This window comes from Mytilus trossulus, chromosome 14 (genome assembly GCF_036588685.1).
Source record: "Mytilus trossulus isolate FHL-02 chromosome 14, PNRI_Mtr1.1.1.hap1, whole genome shotgun sequence".
NCBI classification, from domain to species: domain Eukaryota; kingdom Metazoa; phylum Mollusca; class Bivalvia; order Mytilida; family Mytilidae; genus Mytilus; species Mytilus trossulus.
The window spans coordinates 69025635-69042647 of NC_086386.1; the positions used below are offsets into that span (position 1 = coordinate 69025635).

The following is a 17013-nucleotide window of genomic DNA, read 5'->3' on the forward strand; positions in this document are numbered from 1 at the left end:
GCTTGCTAATTATGGAAATGGGGTTACATGAGACTTTATTTATAAAAAGTACAAGTACTAATAAAATAAAATATATATATATGTAACATGTTATTTGTACATCAGTCTGTTGTTAGAATGATGAATAGAGATATGGGATATGCAATTTATAAGATAGCTACTGTTGGACATTTAACTACATCAGAACCAAATACACCAAGCAAATTGTGACTAATGCTAATTGGACGAGTAGCTTTTTAATTCTAATGTGCATGTAGTCAGTTTACTAAACGACGGTTCCCTAAAAAGGAAAGTATTATTATCACAGTAACATTTCAGTCTCCTAGTACATATTTGTTTAAGTCCTAATACTTTTGTTCTTCTGGGGAAAATTCCAACCATAATGAAATAAGGAGGTGCGGTAAAATTGCCAATTTATCAACTTTCTACCAAATACAAAATGACGGAAATGTTAGCTTGCTTACATTGCTACTTCATTTTATATCTCAAAATTACCATTCCATTATATGAACTGCATATTCAAAAATATGTTTTGTCACCAATATCCTAAAAGAGCACGTATCTTCATACTGTTTCACCCGTGTCCGTTCTAACGTCAATCGCGCACTTGGTGTATACATATAGGGTTTATACGGCTTATTATTAAGGAATGAGTGCTGTCTTTTTGCTTCAGGTTTAAATTATGTACCTGGTGTTACTAAAGTGTACTCATATTAAAGGTGCGCATATCGTCTTGGTTTCCTTTATTTTTTGTTCATGACAGGTTGCTGGATAAGACGTTTTGATAAAATATAAAAGACACGCAGACTCCTACATGTGGAATTGCAAACTGGACCTTTTACATTTCGCATTTGCAGTTTGGTTTACTTGAAGAATGCATGTATGATCTCATGATTTGTTTCGTAAATAATTTTCCACAAATGACACGGTTGAACTTTGTGAAATTTTGCATACAATTTGCAATGTTTGTCCGACTTGCTGAGCTTGTATTGTATCGTCCCGAACATGCATGCACTATTTGCCACTGACCGTAAAACAACCATAAAAAACAGAGCAATTATAAAACTTTTTACTGAATCATATTTTTAAAGTACTCTATTTCTGCATGGATGAAGCAACGACACCACCATTGCCTTAAATGATGGAGTAAAAAACTCAGTAATTCAAATGAATCACACGTGAAATTTTTCATGTTATTTTCACGTGAACTTTGCAAAAATATGAAGGTATTTTTAATGATTTCATTTAAATTTTAGAATGAAGATATTATTTTAATAATGTAATTTTTAAAAATTACGTGCATTTTACGTGTACCAAATTCCGGTGATTTATGCATGAACTATTATCATAAGATTCACGTGGAACCAACCAGTATAAGCAAGTTTAAAGTATTTCAAATGACAATTAACACTTAGACTATAGCCATACAGTAGGACAGTAAATGAACAAAAGACAAGTATATCAGAAACATGCATGGATCACGCAAAAACATGCAGGGGTGACACTGAAGTAATGGGAGTTTGCTTCTTGCAAGAAATTGGCCGTGAAAACAATTTGATATGAAGACAAGCCTTTGTTTCAACTTTGTTTTAAAATTTCCAATATAAGGCTGTTACGGCCCAGGTCAATGTTCTTAAGCATCACATATTTTTCTTTCATCTTATTGTTAGCTTTCTTAAACAAATATTACATATTATAGACTATATTTTTTATTATTTCTATTTTGTTCAATTTCAGTTTAATTTTTTTTTTTACCATATTGGACTTCTTATTGTGTATTGAATTGAAACACGAACGCGGACCTCGATGAGAACACCTGGATTGAAAGTTTGCAAATGTTCCGACCAATGAAATTCGTTTTACTATGTAACGCGAACTTCAACGAAAGCACCTAGATGAAATATTGTGTATTGAATTGAAAAATGAACGCGGACCTCGATGAGAACACCTGGATTGAACAAAAGACTTTGAAAGTTTGCAAACGTTCCAACCAATGACATTCATTTTGATATGTAACGCGAACTTCAACGAAAGCACCTCGATAAATTATTTTATTTGTACGACAATTATTACCGCTAAAATATAGTTAATAAAAATTATATCAGAGCAACAGTGCATAATTGTTTCTTTTCCATTCTTGTTTATTTTAATAATGTTTATGTTGATTTCAATTTGGTAGGTAGACTTATATTATATGCCCTAAACGTAAATAAAATGCATTAGACTTAAGAGAATGTCGAATTAGAGCAAGTCAAGGTCGTAAAACTTAAATCAACCAACCCATCGTTATCGCAGACTAAAATTTATCTCACATATACCGAATATATGTTTATTTATAGCAAGACTTTTTGTACGTCACGGTGAATGACAGCATAATAATCCCTTTACAGAATCGGAACCACAATTCACAATTACCGTAATGTGCTGCTTGTCCTCAATTAACGCCCGTTTCGCGTCAGTGACCGATATTACAATTTCAATTTGACACAGTTTTAAAAGTTGAGCTGTTCCTTTATTTACAATGTTGTGCAAGACTTAACTGTTTATTAAAATCAACAAATGTTAACATTATGTTCATTCATTTTATTATTTAACACAACATTGTTTTTATAACAAGCTATTTCATATATCAATATACAGCTAGGGAATATTTGTTGTTGACCGAAAATATAAGATACATCGATTTAAACTATGTGAAAAATAAATACTTTTTGTAAGATACTTTAATTTCCGTGTCTATATTTAATTAACGAGTACACTATAGTAAGAAAGAAAAAGAGAAACGGAAATATACAGGAATACCTAATGTTTGTAAGTCATTGCAATGGACCATTACATACGTTACTTACATTCACAAGTTTTCATAGCACTCAGCAAGTTTTGAAACGAATATGTGAGATAAAGATCTACTGCATTCGGGCAAATTAAAAATATGTTAAACATCTAACTATTTTATTTTTAACAGATTCACAAGTTTTGAATTTTTTAAACCGTGCACCAATATTTTATTGTTTTTATTTAAATTCCTTATAGGTTACGTGTATTGATCGTTCATTTGTTTAAATTGTCAAGTATATTACTTTAATAAGAATACACGCATTTATATATATAAGTCGATAAAGTCTGAAACAAATAAACGAAAGGAACGAAAGCTACATCGATGTTGTTTTGCTTGAGTGATTTACCTGTTAAAAGCTCGGGTCGCAACACGGTTTAGAACGAATTGATACCAGTTTGAAATAGTTTAACGGGGGCGTAGCCTATTTGTTTGACGTGACTTACCGCCAACTTGAATTAAATTGAACGACTGCAAGCGAAGCTATTTGACTGGCATTAAAATGATTTGATATGCATTGAAATAAATTAAAAATGATTTTTAATTTTTGTCAATCTTTATCAAATGACGATTAATTTCATTTAAACAGCGTTAACACGTTTTTGTCCGATCAAGTTAAATTCCGGTTACTAGTGGTTGCGAAGTTGAAAAGGTTGAACACGCTATAGATGAGATGAAACTGGCAAGTATAACAGAGGATGTTTTATTGGGGATCGAGGAACACATAACATGCTTAACAAAAGTTGCAAACCATCAATGGTCAAATCTGAGAGATTTAGAAATTATTAAGGATACTTGCACAGCTGACTCAAAGAATACTAGGAACGCAATTGAAGAGCATCTAGATTTATTGCAAAATGACGTCGAGCAAGAAATGAACAGAAGATATGAAGAAGATAGAGGGGAAATAAACAAACGTTTAACAGATCTTTCAGCAAAAGTTCATTTCGGCACTGACCAACAATTATTGATAAAAGATATTGCTAAAGAATCTACGCTGTCTATAGGGCAAAAGTATTTAAGAATAATGCGTCTGGAATATTTGATGGGTAATTATAACAAAAGAATCGAGACCCTTTCTGAATACAATTCACGAGCTTTAACCAATTACAAGCTGTCTTATGAAAAAAATAGGGATAGCATAACAATACGAATTAATAGGGATTGGAAGGAAAAACATAACGATATAGGAAACTTTCAAGGAAATAAAGATGAGATTGAATCATCCTCTTCCATAGTTGAACTAGAATCAACTAAATCAGACGCTGAATTATTACCATTGCCTGTACCATTTCAAGATTCGGCATTAGTTTCTTCTGTGACAAGTGCACCTTCTTTGACCGTAAAACGCCGTGGAGTTTCGCCTATAGGACCAATACGTGATTCCACTATATCATATCGTTTACCTACACCTGAAGAAGGCTCACCTTTCGAATTTCATTTGAAGAAGTCATTTTTCATTGAAAAAAAACACAAAAATGTTTTCATAACTGATGCAAAATTGATGCCGAACAAGTTCTACATAGCAATGACAGAACGGTCTAATCCAAGGTGTATGATATACAGCAAAGATGGTCAGAAAAAAGGTCAGGTTCAACTAAGTGGTGAACCAGATAGCATCGCTGTAATGCAGGGCAACCGCTTAGGCGTAACTATTATTCATGAGGAAAAAGTGTGTGTGATTGATACAGATTCATGGCAAATTATCATCACCATTCATGTTCATGACGACTGCAAAGGACTAGTTTTTTTTTGAAAATAAACTAATAGCTAACTGCGCACATGACGGGTTGATGTGTATTGATAATTTTGGAAAAATTGTCAACCAAAACAGTAATATCAAAGGGGACTTGTACTGCCATCTTGACAATCAAGGAAATCTGTACTCTGCTAAAACGAAAGCTAAAAATATTCACGTTCACAATTTAATCACCAGTAAACGGTTAACATACGATATCGAAGGTCAAGATGATTTTACAGGACTGACAACCGACAAGAACAATAATCTTTTTGTTGCATGTTATGACAATAACACAATTGTAGTGAAGCAGACATTTCATTCACCTGCACAGGTTGTATTAGGCAATTCAGATGGCATTGACCATCCAATGAGTATAGACTACGATCAACATAACGATGAACTTCTTATAGTTAATAATGCGGGTCATTCAATATTCGTATTCAAGAAACAGTAGAAGATTTTGTTTTTCAAAATGTCCATATTCTTGCACAATATTTACTGTGGACATAAACTCGAGTAAGCGATACTCTATCTATGAAAAATGTGGGAAAATATTTGCGGTCAAACATTGCAAATATAAATGGTTTCATGGATATTTTGGAACTTTATGAATAGTAGTGATAGATCAGGAATGGAAAACTGTTCATTTTAACATACAAGGAATAAGAAAAACAAACGATGTTTTTTTTTCTATTATTTTTTTTTAATAAAACAAAGAATCTTTGAACTTTTGATAGTCCTTTAAATCATTTCAGGGAACTTGTAGAATAATTATTTAAATGTTAAGATATTATGTAAAATAACTGGTAATTTTCTGGGATTATATATAATCACTAATGATTTTAGCGATTCTACATATTCCCAGAAAAATTGAATATTGTAAATATTAAAGAAAGATGATAGTAATAACTGTAATAAATAACACGAATATACAATGCTAATGAAGACGCGGCTGAAAATACAAAGATGATGCAAATGAAAAAAATTGTTATGAATGAAATAATGTATTATGTGGAAGTTTAACCCTGTAACGCTCGCACGAATGATCTCAGCAACATACAAAATATGGTGCAAGGTTTCCAGTTTGAGTTTAAAATCCACCTCCATTTATATATTGATATTTTGCGAAAATACCTATATACCTATTCGTGTTTTTCATAAGAATATTATAACCCAATTTTATATGTTTCCCAGCTATCATGACATCTTATCTAGCCACATGGATTAATTTATGATACTTTGTATAAATTACTTATTTCTTGACAAGTTTCAATGTGATTTATATAAAAAAGGGACCAAAATTAAACTTTACAAACATTGAATTTATGGGATTCTGTCTTATACTGAGGGTAACCGTGTATTTAGATATCCGAATTCGGGACTGGGTTTCAAATTGGTCTACATTCAGGAAAAGTGTTAAAATGTTTCACTTAATTTGATTTCATCAAAAGTTGAATTAAAGGGGTTCTTTAAAATACCGAGTCTAAACATGTATTTCAATTGATATAATTTATAATATGTTATTACGTTGTGATGTCACTCTATTGTTTCAGATAAAGGTGAAGGGTTACCTTTAAAAACGTTTAAATCCGCAGCATTTGTTTTTTTTCATAAACCAGGAATCTTATGTTCAGTAGTTTTCGTTTGTTGATATGGTCAATAAGTGTTGCTCGTTTCTCTTTTTTTTTAAAGCCAGACGCGCGTTTAGTCAACATAAGACTCAACAGTGACGCTCAGATAAAAATAGTTAGAAAGCCGAAACAAGTACAAGGTTCAAGTTGAAGAGCATTGATAACCCAAAACTCAAAAAAAGTTGTGACTTGGATGGAGAGTTGTCTCATTGGTACCAATACCACAACTTCCTAAATATTTTTAGAATTTTGATGTTAGACCTAGTTGTTAAGTTGATTCAAATCAGGGTCCAAAACTAATTTAGTGCAATTTATTAGATTGTTCCACATTTAGGTCCAAAGGGTCCATAATTAAACATTGTTTGAGATAATCGAAAATGAGTTTTTCGGGTACTTTGATATATCTACATGAAATGAATACATTTAATTCTTTGTGTTTTTGGACATGCTGAGTATTTAAGTTTTGGATATTGGATCATAATAGATTATCATGATGAGATTCAGTATCAGGTCTTTAACCACATTCGTTCTGTGTCAAATCTTTACTAGTATTCACAATTCAAATTAAAAGTTGTATCTAGCTTGAATGTGGTGTCAACACTTGATCTAAATATCTTTATAGGTTATGGAGTGTCAGACATGTTGTCAATAAGTGGTGTGAAGTAGTTGTAAATACATACACAAATCCTTTAAGCTTGGCAGAAATCATTATATGTCCGAGAAAGCTTCTCTCGAGGAATATACACCGTGTACAAAATAAAAAAAAAACCCACACCAAACTTACAATAACAACGACAGCGGCCCTCTTAACATCTTTCAATAAACGCCTAATATTGCTAAGCGTAACTCACTTTCATTTTTTAATGAAAACAAAGCATAAATATATTTTTAATTGATGCAAAATTGATACCGAACAATTACAGTCCAGGTGGCAGGGTCTATTATTGCTTAATGTACAGCAAAGATGACCAGAAAAACGGCCATATGCAGCTAAGTGGTAAACTAAATAGCATTTCAAAAATAGATATCAATAATGTATAGGTGTATGACGTGATAGATATGAGGAATTGTTATATTATAAACACCGTTTACGTGCACAACATGTGCAAAAGACACAATATTTGTTTTGTGAAACAATATAACAGGTAACAGGTAAAAAAAGGGTTATAAGACCTGTTCGTGACCTTCTGCTGTTGTTTTTTATGGTCGGGTTGTTGTCTCTTTGACACATTCCCCATTTTCATTCTCAATTTTATTATAGTATAACAATGATTCAAGAAAAATTGCCTAGCAGGATTTTGATATAGAATGTGACTTTAACACTCATGTTGTCAATCGAGGAAATATTTACTCTGCTTAATGGAACGATTAAAGGATGTTTATAATTTGACTAACAAAAATTGACGAACAATAAACGGTTTACATGACTGATCAACTAACCATAGGACTAACAACCGAAAGTGTTACTAATGTATGTGTTGCTTGGATTAAAAATGACACAATTGTTGTGATAAAATCCATTCGCTCACAAGGGAGAACAGCATCCTATCTATATGGAAACACATTACTTATACAAGTCATTATACACGACATACTGTCATCGACTATAGACTTCGGTCTATACAATAAGTTGAAGGCCAGATAATCCCTAACTGTCTACAATAATGTTAACTAGCTTTGTTAACTAGAACAGAAAACACAGAAAAGACTGCAACTGGGTGTAAAGGTGTAAAAACAGAAGATTAATTTTTAATTTGACGATCGCTGCCATTAACGATCCAATTTAAAAAAAAAATATGGATGTTTTTAAAAAAAAAATGTGTATGGTATATGAAACATCGAGTATGAATTGTATATGTATATGATGTAGTTATGCGCTCGTTTTGAAAAAAATATACCACTTTCCAGTTTGTCCGTCACCGGAAAAAAACTCGTCAATAATGTGCGCCTTTATGACGTCATTCACCAGAAAGAAGGGATCGCCTGTATCCCTCCACTATAAACGTTCACCAAGAGTCTTAGTGATTGTCGTTGTGCAGGATAAACTAGTAATATTATTTGTTCTGTAGGTACCTAAACACAATTCCCTTATCACAGTAGTGCTGAAAGACACTTATAAGAATCCAATTCGCCAAATAGTCATTGTAATATATCTTTATAGTTTTCCAATCACTCTCTCAACATTGGAACGGAAGTGATGACGCCCCTAAACGCACGAATAATGTTCACTTAAACCAAAGTTCTTGACGGAAATGCCTCGAACTCGAAAGTTGTCTATTGAGCTGATTTTGTACAGATTCATGTTCCTCTAAATAAAGATATTATTTACACTATCAAGTATAAATCAACTGATGAAAAGAATTTATAACATACACTCAAATCTGAAACAAAAGACTCTTCTTTATTAAAGTTTTAAAATAAAAAACTGATTCTTCGAAAACAATGAAATAGTACAAAGACATAAAGCCCGACTAATATAAAACATAAATGCATATAAACAATTGTATGATAAAGAGCCCTTGAAAAGTAAAGAATGAAGGGAGAAAATCATGATGTATGGTCCAATGGGAATATTCTATAGCATAAACAGGAATGGTGTATCTCACAATCGAGATATGTGCTTGGTGCTTTTTTGACAGTTGCTATTGAGAAAGGTAAATTGTGCGATAGGAAACAGAGTCACTATTTACACATTCTGGAGAATAATAAAAAACAACAACAAAGTTTTGGATATATATTAAGTTTCAACTTGGTAACGTAGTAAGAGAAATAGTCCTCTTGGAGCCATTACCAGTTTGAAAAGAAAGAATTTAAGGAGAATTCGCATTGGAAATATATAACGCACAATCACTACACGCAATTGAAAAAAATATAGAGGCAAAGCAGAAAAGCAATGCTGCAGTGATACCTTCGTCATTAAGTAAATGATCACACCTCACTCGTAGTTCAGGACGACCCCTAGCAACGGTTTAATCAGAACGGTTTGCTACAAGTTTTGTGTGCTTGTAAGAATAAACTCATCAAAAGATACCAGGATTACAATTTTATATTTGCACCTATTACATTTTATAACAAATTGATTTGTTTTCCTTTGCATATAAAACTAGGAAGACGTGGTATAATAGCCAAGAGCCAAGGGCCAACTCTTCACCAGAGACAAAATGACATTGGAGTAAGCAAACAAAGGTCACCTTACGGCCTTCATTAATAAACTAAATCAAAACTGCATAAAAAGGCCCCCAAAGTACTTTGTTTAACCATTCAAACAAGAAAACTAATGGTCAGATCTATGTTCAAAACATTAAACGAAAACCAAAAATATATACAACAAATGACAACAACAGTACAACAGTCTTCCGAATTTGGACAGACATAAACAAAATGCAGCGCTGTTCAACTTTTTTGTGGTCACCATAGCCTACTTCAAACCTGTGACAGTTGTGTGAAAGCACAACACAAGAACAAACTATATAACTTGATCTTTATTTGGTGTCTCTCATTTCTTTTTCTTTTTATGAAGATTAGACCGTTGGTTTTCCTGTTTTAATTATTATAGTCTAGTCATTTTAAAGCAGTTTATAGCTTATGGTTGGTGCGAACATGCTCCCTGTTTAAATGCCGTACTTTGACCTACAAATGTAAAATTTTATACATTATGACTTGAACGGAGAGTTGTCTTATTGGCACTCATTACACATTTTCTTATTTATATTGTAAAGGGTTTTTCATAAGATCGATATAAATCAGACAAAAAAAAATAACAAAAAACACACAGATCTAAGAGAACAAGCATTTATTGAAAGCAATGCTAGTTGAAAAACAAGCATTTAGTAAAGATTTCAAATATTTGTGGTTTCAAATTCCTTGACTTAATAATTAATCAGTAACACAAATATTACGTTTTCTTTGTTCTCAGCAACGTCACTACAGACAAGGACATAGCAACGGAGTAAGAAAATATAACACCCTTAGATGCGGCTAAATCATTGTTTAAACAAGTATCGTCCCAACTAAAATATCTTAATATAGGAAAAAAACCAGTTGTTACCGTTTGTAATTGATTCATTTAATGTACGTTCCTTTGTGTAAAATTCGGCAATATAATTAGAGAATTCTTGATTATTTAACGAAAAATGTCCTCTAGATAACGGTTAGTTTTCTTGATTTCATCACTGGAGTTGAATATAGATTTGATGGTCGAAAGATTAACTAAATACGAAAGCCGTAAATGGAAAACGAAAGTAAAATGAAATAGATCAGTTTGTTTTCAAATCATGGCCGTTCATGGGCTGTCGTATATGAGTTGTGTTTATAGTTTGCAACTATGACTACGAAAAGTCGAAAATGGAGAGATAAGTTTCCAAATGGACAGGCATTTTATCATTAAACATTCAATAAAACGTGAGTGTATGTTCATTCTTTGTATATTTGTTATAATTAAACCATATAGTTCAAGCGTGACTTGAACAATCACTGTGAATTAACGTGGAAAAGTGGTAAACAACCGTTCTCATTTTACCAAAATTTATTTTAAGCTAATTAAAACTATTTTTTATGATTCATTTCTGATCAAGAAGATATTGGTAATAGTAATATTGACTAAATAAAGTCAATTTACCAGTAATCTATCAAATATATTGATAGGCGGAAGAAATATTAATGCACAACACTTGAACTGTGTTAACTGTAAGGCACGGTATCAGAGTCAAAATACCTCTGTTGATTTAAAGCATATCTGTGCACTAATTTGATATTAACTTGCATTTCACAACTAGTTTTTGATTTTTCTATTGTGTTATATTTAGTTAACTAAAAATCCAAAAAGTATTAAAAAATTAAGAGCTTGTTCACCAAAAGGTACAAATTGATAAAGCAAGTCAAAATATTAGAGCACGCAAATTGTAATAACACAATACACGTTTGTTTTATGCAATTGCCGAAAGTGTTGGCGACTATGCTGATGATACCACCAGGGACTAACAACCAACCACCAAAGGTAGCAACCAAGTGGTAGTAATAACATTATTTTTATGCACTAGTTGAACATTTTGAAAAGTCCTCTTCATATCTTTAAAAAATAGCGAGTACACGGTTAATTTTTTTGATATATAAAGCTATATTTAGAACTGCAGAGAGGAAATTGAATCTGAGAAACATTATATATAACTTGTCATATTGCGTTAATGTTTTTTTTTATTATTAAAAAACCGTTAGGTTTCAATTCTATCAAGTAATCCTAACAAATTTTCATGGGATCGCATAATTTCTTTATCTCTGTCGAGATAAATATTCCAAATGGTTTGTAAGTTTTATTTTTTAATGCGATATTGATCAACATTTTACTTCCTGATTATTTTTATGCACTAGTTGAACATTTTGAAAAGTCCTCTTCATATCTTTAAAAAATAGCGAGTACACGGTTAAATTTTTTGATATATAAAGCTATATTTAGAACTGCAGAGGGGAAATTGAATCTGAGAAACATTATATATAACTTGTCATATTGCGTTAATGTTTTTTTTATTATTACAAAACCGTTAGGTTTCAATTCTATAAAGTAATCCTAACAAATTTTCATGGGATCGCGCAAGAAGACATAATTTCTTTATCTCTGTCGAGATAAATATTCCAAATGGTTTGTAAGTTTTATTTTTTAATGCGATATTGATCAACATTTTACTTCCTGAAAATATATATATAAAAAGTTATCAGGTGACAACAAGATTTGTTATGACATTAGTCTTAAGTAATCTCGGTCTGAATGTATAAAACGTTTAACAATATATAACTAGTATCTTATTTACGACTTATTTAGGGTCCATTTTAAAAGTTAGGTTCCTTTTCGAAATACATAAGCAGGTGAGACATTTGGTATTCGCGTATTATTTTTTTTATATAATTTCTAATTACGTGTAACGTATTACACCATTTTATCAAGACACGGCCAACCTACAGGAGCTACGACTACTTCTGTACCTTTCATCGCGATATAGCAATTTTGTGCAAATGCATACGTATACAATCACAATCAACCGATCGGTAATTATGTACCTTAATGAACTCGCCTTTTAATGATATTAATTATTTGAAAATATGACTCATGTATTGTCCTTGACGTAAATGAGAAGATTTAACTGCCAACTTTTAAACACATACCTGATATTGTTACTGCTATTTTTAACAATAGTTTGCAAAATAGTTTCTTGTATTCAATCTTTTGAAAGTTGGTTTCACTTAGTTTATAACATTCACTAAGGGTTAATTCGTGTTTTACAAACATTTGTTTGCTATCGAAATTAAAGATATTGTAATTTGCTTTTATCATGTTATACTTGTGTTATGGTATAGAAAGCAAATTGTACATGAAAAAGTCCTTAATATATATCTTTTTGAAGATAAACAATAGGAATTTTGAAAATTGAAGAAAAAAACTTTTTTATACATGTATATCGGCAACGGAAAAATTGTTGACTGCATCTATCACTAAATACAAATGTAAATAAAAAAAATTATATTCCGATTTTTAAATCTATATATACAGTATACATAATTAGGATTTTGTAACCATAATGATTGTAAGATACTCATTTGATTATTTTTAAGAATACAATTCATTTATGATAATTGTTGGTTTCGTTCTTTTCTTTGACGCGTAACAAATTGAGTCTAAAAACAATTTACAGATAAATGATGTCTGTGATATCACGACAAAAACGAAGCAAATATATCTGCTTGTGAGAAGATATATCATAATAATCAACGAAATGAAGATGGTATTCATTAATAACAATCATGTTTCATAAATTTCGTGTTTTCGAATCGCTTTTATACATTTACCTTCGAGTGGAAGGCTCATACCTTCAGATTTAAAAAAAACCCAGAGGATGTTGAAATGTATAGATACACAATGATATATCTTTGACATAAAGGGACTGAAAGGGGAGGCCAATTTTAATTCATCTAAAACATATTTAAAGAAGCAACGTCTTCTTAGCATCTTTAAAGCTATTCGTCAGTTTTAAATAATTAAATTGCTGCAAATGTCATAAAACAATATAAATCTTTTCAAGTATGTACCGAAGTACTGCGCTTAAAGGGCTGCTGATAGGCATTTACATTCTATAACCGGAGTAAAACTAATAACAACATATTTCAATAATGCATTTGACATTTGTACATCTCGACAAAAATGTTTGTTCATTGTTGCTGTATACAACAATGCAAAACACCACTAGCTTTCGATGGACAGCAGATGCCTCAATCAAACAACTAATTGATACACCCTTTCCTTATGAAAAACACCGTTTACAATCAAAAGAGTGCAGTGAGGACGTTTAACGGATGGACGAATACTATTTGAGAATTTGAGTTTATGAAACATAATTAAACGTGATCAAACTAGGATTAAAGACACCTCCGACTACTGCAATACCAACCTATTTTAGACGTTTGCTTTGAGACCTACAAAAACATAAACCAGAAAAACACATATAGTTGTGTGTATTAACCTCAACTGGGAACACGATTGGACAAATATTAATAAAAAAAAATATGACAAAAACTCACGAACACAGAAAGTTAAACTTGAATTAAATCACAAGAAAAAATATAAGTAACATACATTCACTGTATAAAAATAAGGATACATAGAATGATTGCCAAAGAGAAAACTATCCTTCAGAGTCCAAAGACGTGCACGTAAGCAGTTAGAGGCTACCATATGAACTATTGCAATGAGAAAAACCCATACCATACAGTGAGCGAGCTATAAAATGAGAAATCTGATGGCTTTACGTTGAAATTTTGATGCTAAAAGTCAAGTTCTATTGCATGAATATATGTATTCAATTTTGTGCAATCGGCATTGATAAAACAGATTCAAAAGACCTTAGCTTTATTTCCCACTTCTTTTTTTCTAAAAAAATAATCTTAAAACTTATTTATTACAGACATGAGTTTCGAAACGAACGATTCTATGGTGAATAGTGAAGAAATAATTCGTTCTGAAACAGAAGACTGACATAAATAAGTGTTCAAATGAATAATTCTGATTATTATTTATCTAGTTTCAGATAATGCAGTGTCAACCATGTCGTGAACAAGGTCAATATGCATCTGCAGAATTGTGGTGCGACGAATGTGAAGAAGCGTTGTGTAAAAGCTGTAAATCACTACACATGTCATTCAAAGTGAGCAGAAATCACAACGTGTCAAAATTGCCGCCTATCGCAGTAAAAGAACCATCTTTGTTAATAGGTACAGAGAATGAATTTGTTGATGTCGGAAAACACAAATTGGTTATGTGTGATGAACATCACGATAAATCGTTAGAATATTTCTGTATTAAACACGAAAAGCCATGCTGCATTCTTTGTAAAAGACAATACCATGTTGAGTGTTGCGATGTTGAGAAAGTTGATGACGTAGTAGACGATGCTAAACTAGCAACTACCACAGTAGACCTCTTATTGGGAATCGAGGAACGCAAAAGCCGTTTAACTAAAGTTGTAGATAAAGAGAGGTCAAATTTTAGAGGTTTAGAAATCATCAAGGACAGTTGTATTGAAGAACTAAAGAATACAAGATCTGCCATTGATAAACATCTAAATTTATTGCAAAATGAAATCGAGCAAGAAATAAACAAAGAATATGGAAATGAAACAAGGAAAATAAACAAAAGAATAACAAGTCTTACTGCCAGAAAAAAATATGTAACGGACCAACACAAAATTGTAGTAGATACAAAACAATCTGATATGTCATTAGGACAACAATATTTAAGGATTATACGCCTAAAACACATGGAAGATGGTTTTCCCGAAAGTGATGAGACCTATCATGATTGCAGTCTACAAGGTATCGCTAATCACAAACTGTCGTACCAGAAGACTAGTGATAGTATAACTGTAGAGCGCATCAAACGCACTTTGCAAGGGAAAGACAACGATATGTTAAAGTATCAGGAAAATAAAAGTGAAGATGAATTAGAATCGGGCTCCTCTGTAATTGAACTAGAACTTAACCAATCAAAAGATTCTAATTTTGAATTTGAGCCATCAGCTTTAGAATTACAAGTTACTTCTTCCGTTGCAGGTACAACATCTCCCTTACCTGTGACTACAACTACTACTTTGCGAGCAGAATTGCCACCTACATCAACCGTTACGAGTTTGTCGCCATTTCCTGTTACACAGACAACGAATATCTCATGCATGGATACTGTCGAAGACCGTTCGTCATTCGATTTCAGTCTATTTAACAATTTTTGTGTTGAGAAAAAAAATAAAAATATTTCAATAAGTGATGCAAAATGGATGCCGAACAAGAACGACATAGCTTTTGTAGAAAAGTCCAATCCAAGGTGTATAATCTACAACAAAAAAGGTCAGAAAAAGGGCCAAGTCAGGCTTAATGGTGCACCACAATGCATAGCAATAATAAACATCATTTGCGTAGGTGTAACTCTTACGAGTAAGCAAAGGGTATGTGTGATAGACACAGATAAATGGCAGATTATAAATACCATTCCTGTTCATGACTATTGCGAAGGACTAGTCTTTTATGAAAGCAATCTTATAGCCAACTGTGCAAATAAAGGTTTAACGTATATAAACAATTCTGGAAAAATAGTGAAACAGAATATTGCCATTAAAGGGGCTTTATACTGTCATATCGATTGTCGAGGAAATATGTATTCTGCTAAGATGAACGATGAAAGCATACATGTCTACAATCTAGCAACCAGTAAACGATTAATATACAATTTCATCGGTGTAGATAATCCGACAGGACTGACAACCGACAAAGACAATAATTTGTTTGTTGCATGTAATAACAATGACACAATTTTTGTTAAACCGTCGCGTCACCCACGTTCCGTAGTAGTATTGGGGAGATCAGATGGCATTGATCGCCCATTGAGTTTAGACTACAATCATCAAAGCGACGAACTTCTAGTAGTAAATAACACTGCACATTCAATATTCATATTTAAGAAATGTAGAAGGGTTTTTGATACTAGATAACGATATTCTTGCTCTACGTTCGCTGTGTGTAAAAAGTTACTCTTGAATATCCTGAGTGTACCCTGTTCACCCACATCTTGGAAATTTTAAAATCCAATTTATACATTGATTTGTCATATCACATTTGACTGTAGTTTGGCATTATATTTATAAATTGTGAGCAATGAACTGTTACATGCTTCGCTTATCTGAATCTGTTAGTGGAAAAGTACGATATCCGTTTACGTTCAATTTTAGGGACCCCTTTTCAAGTTGCAATAGGAACAACTTCTGCTTTAGTTGAAGTTCGAATGAACAAAGTCATGAAAAGTAGTTCGAGAGCATCGGTTATCTCTAGTCTTGATATTATTTGTTACATTTTATAAAGAGTGTATTTCTTGTTGTCGTACCATGGAAGTAAAGATTTGATTTAATATGTGTAAATAAGTAAGGAACGACAAACCAAAATATGTCTTTAAAAACCGAAAATTTCTTGTACATTATGCAACGCAATTATCAACAATAATTGAAAACATTTTTTTTAACTATCTTAATTCGCGTTTTCTATAGGAAAAATTCGATTTCAAAATTCAAAATTTATTTTTATAATAACGACGATTATAAAAGATTTCTCGGAAATATTTAGCTCACCTGGCCCAAAGAGCCAAGTGAGCTATTCTCATCACTTGGCGTCCGTCGTCCGTAGTACGTCGTCCGTCGTACGTCGTCGTCGTCGTCCGTCGCCGTCGTCGTCCGTCGCCGTCGTTAACTTTTTCTTCTTTGAAACTACTTGGCCAAATT

At 32.2% G+C, this 17013-nt stretch overlaps 1 protein-coding gene across 1 annotated transcript; it reads left to right on the forward strand.

Annotated features, from left to right (window-relative positions):
- The first annotated feature begins 10522 nt into the window (after nt 1–10522).
- Nucleotides 10523–16233, forward strand: LOC134698011 (uncharacterized). The gene is made up of 2 exons (XM_063560300.1): nt 10523–10609; nt 14275–16233. The coding sequence occupies exon 2, from the start codon at nt 14284–14286 to the stop codon at nt 16231–16233; it is 1950 nt and encodes a 649-aa protein (XP_063416370.1). The 5' UTR covers nt 10523–10609; nt 14275–14283.
- The last annotated feature ends 780 nt before the right edge of the window (nt 16234–17013 follow it).

What these genes read in the sequence shown, in the direction of transcription:
- LOC134698011 (XM_063560300.1), top strand. Translation starts at nt 14,284, where the DNA reads ATGCAGTGTCAACCATGTCGTGAACAAGGTCAATATGCATCTGCAGAA.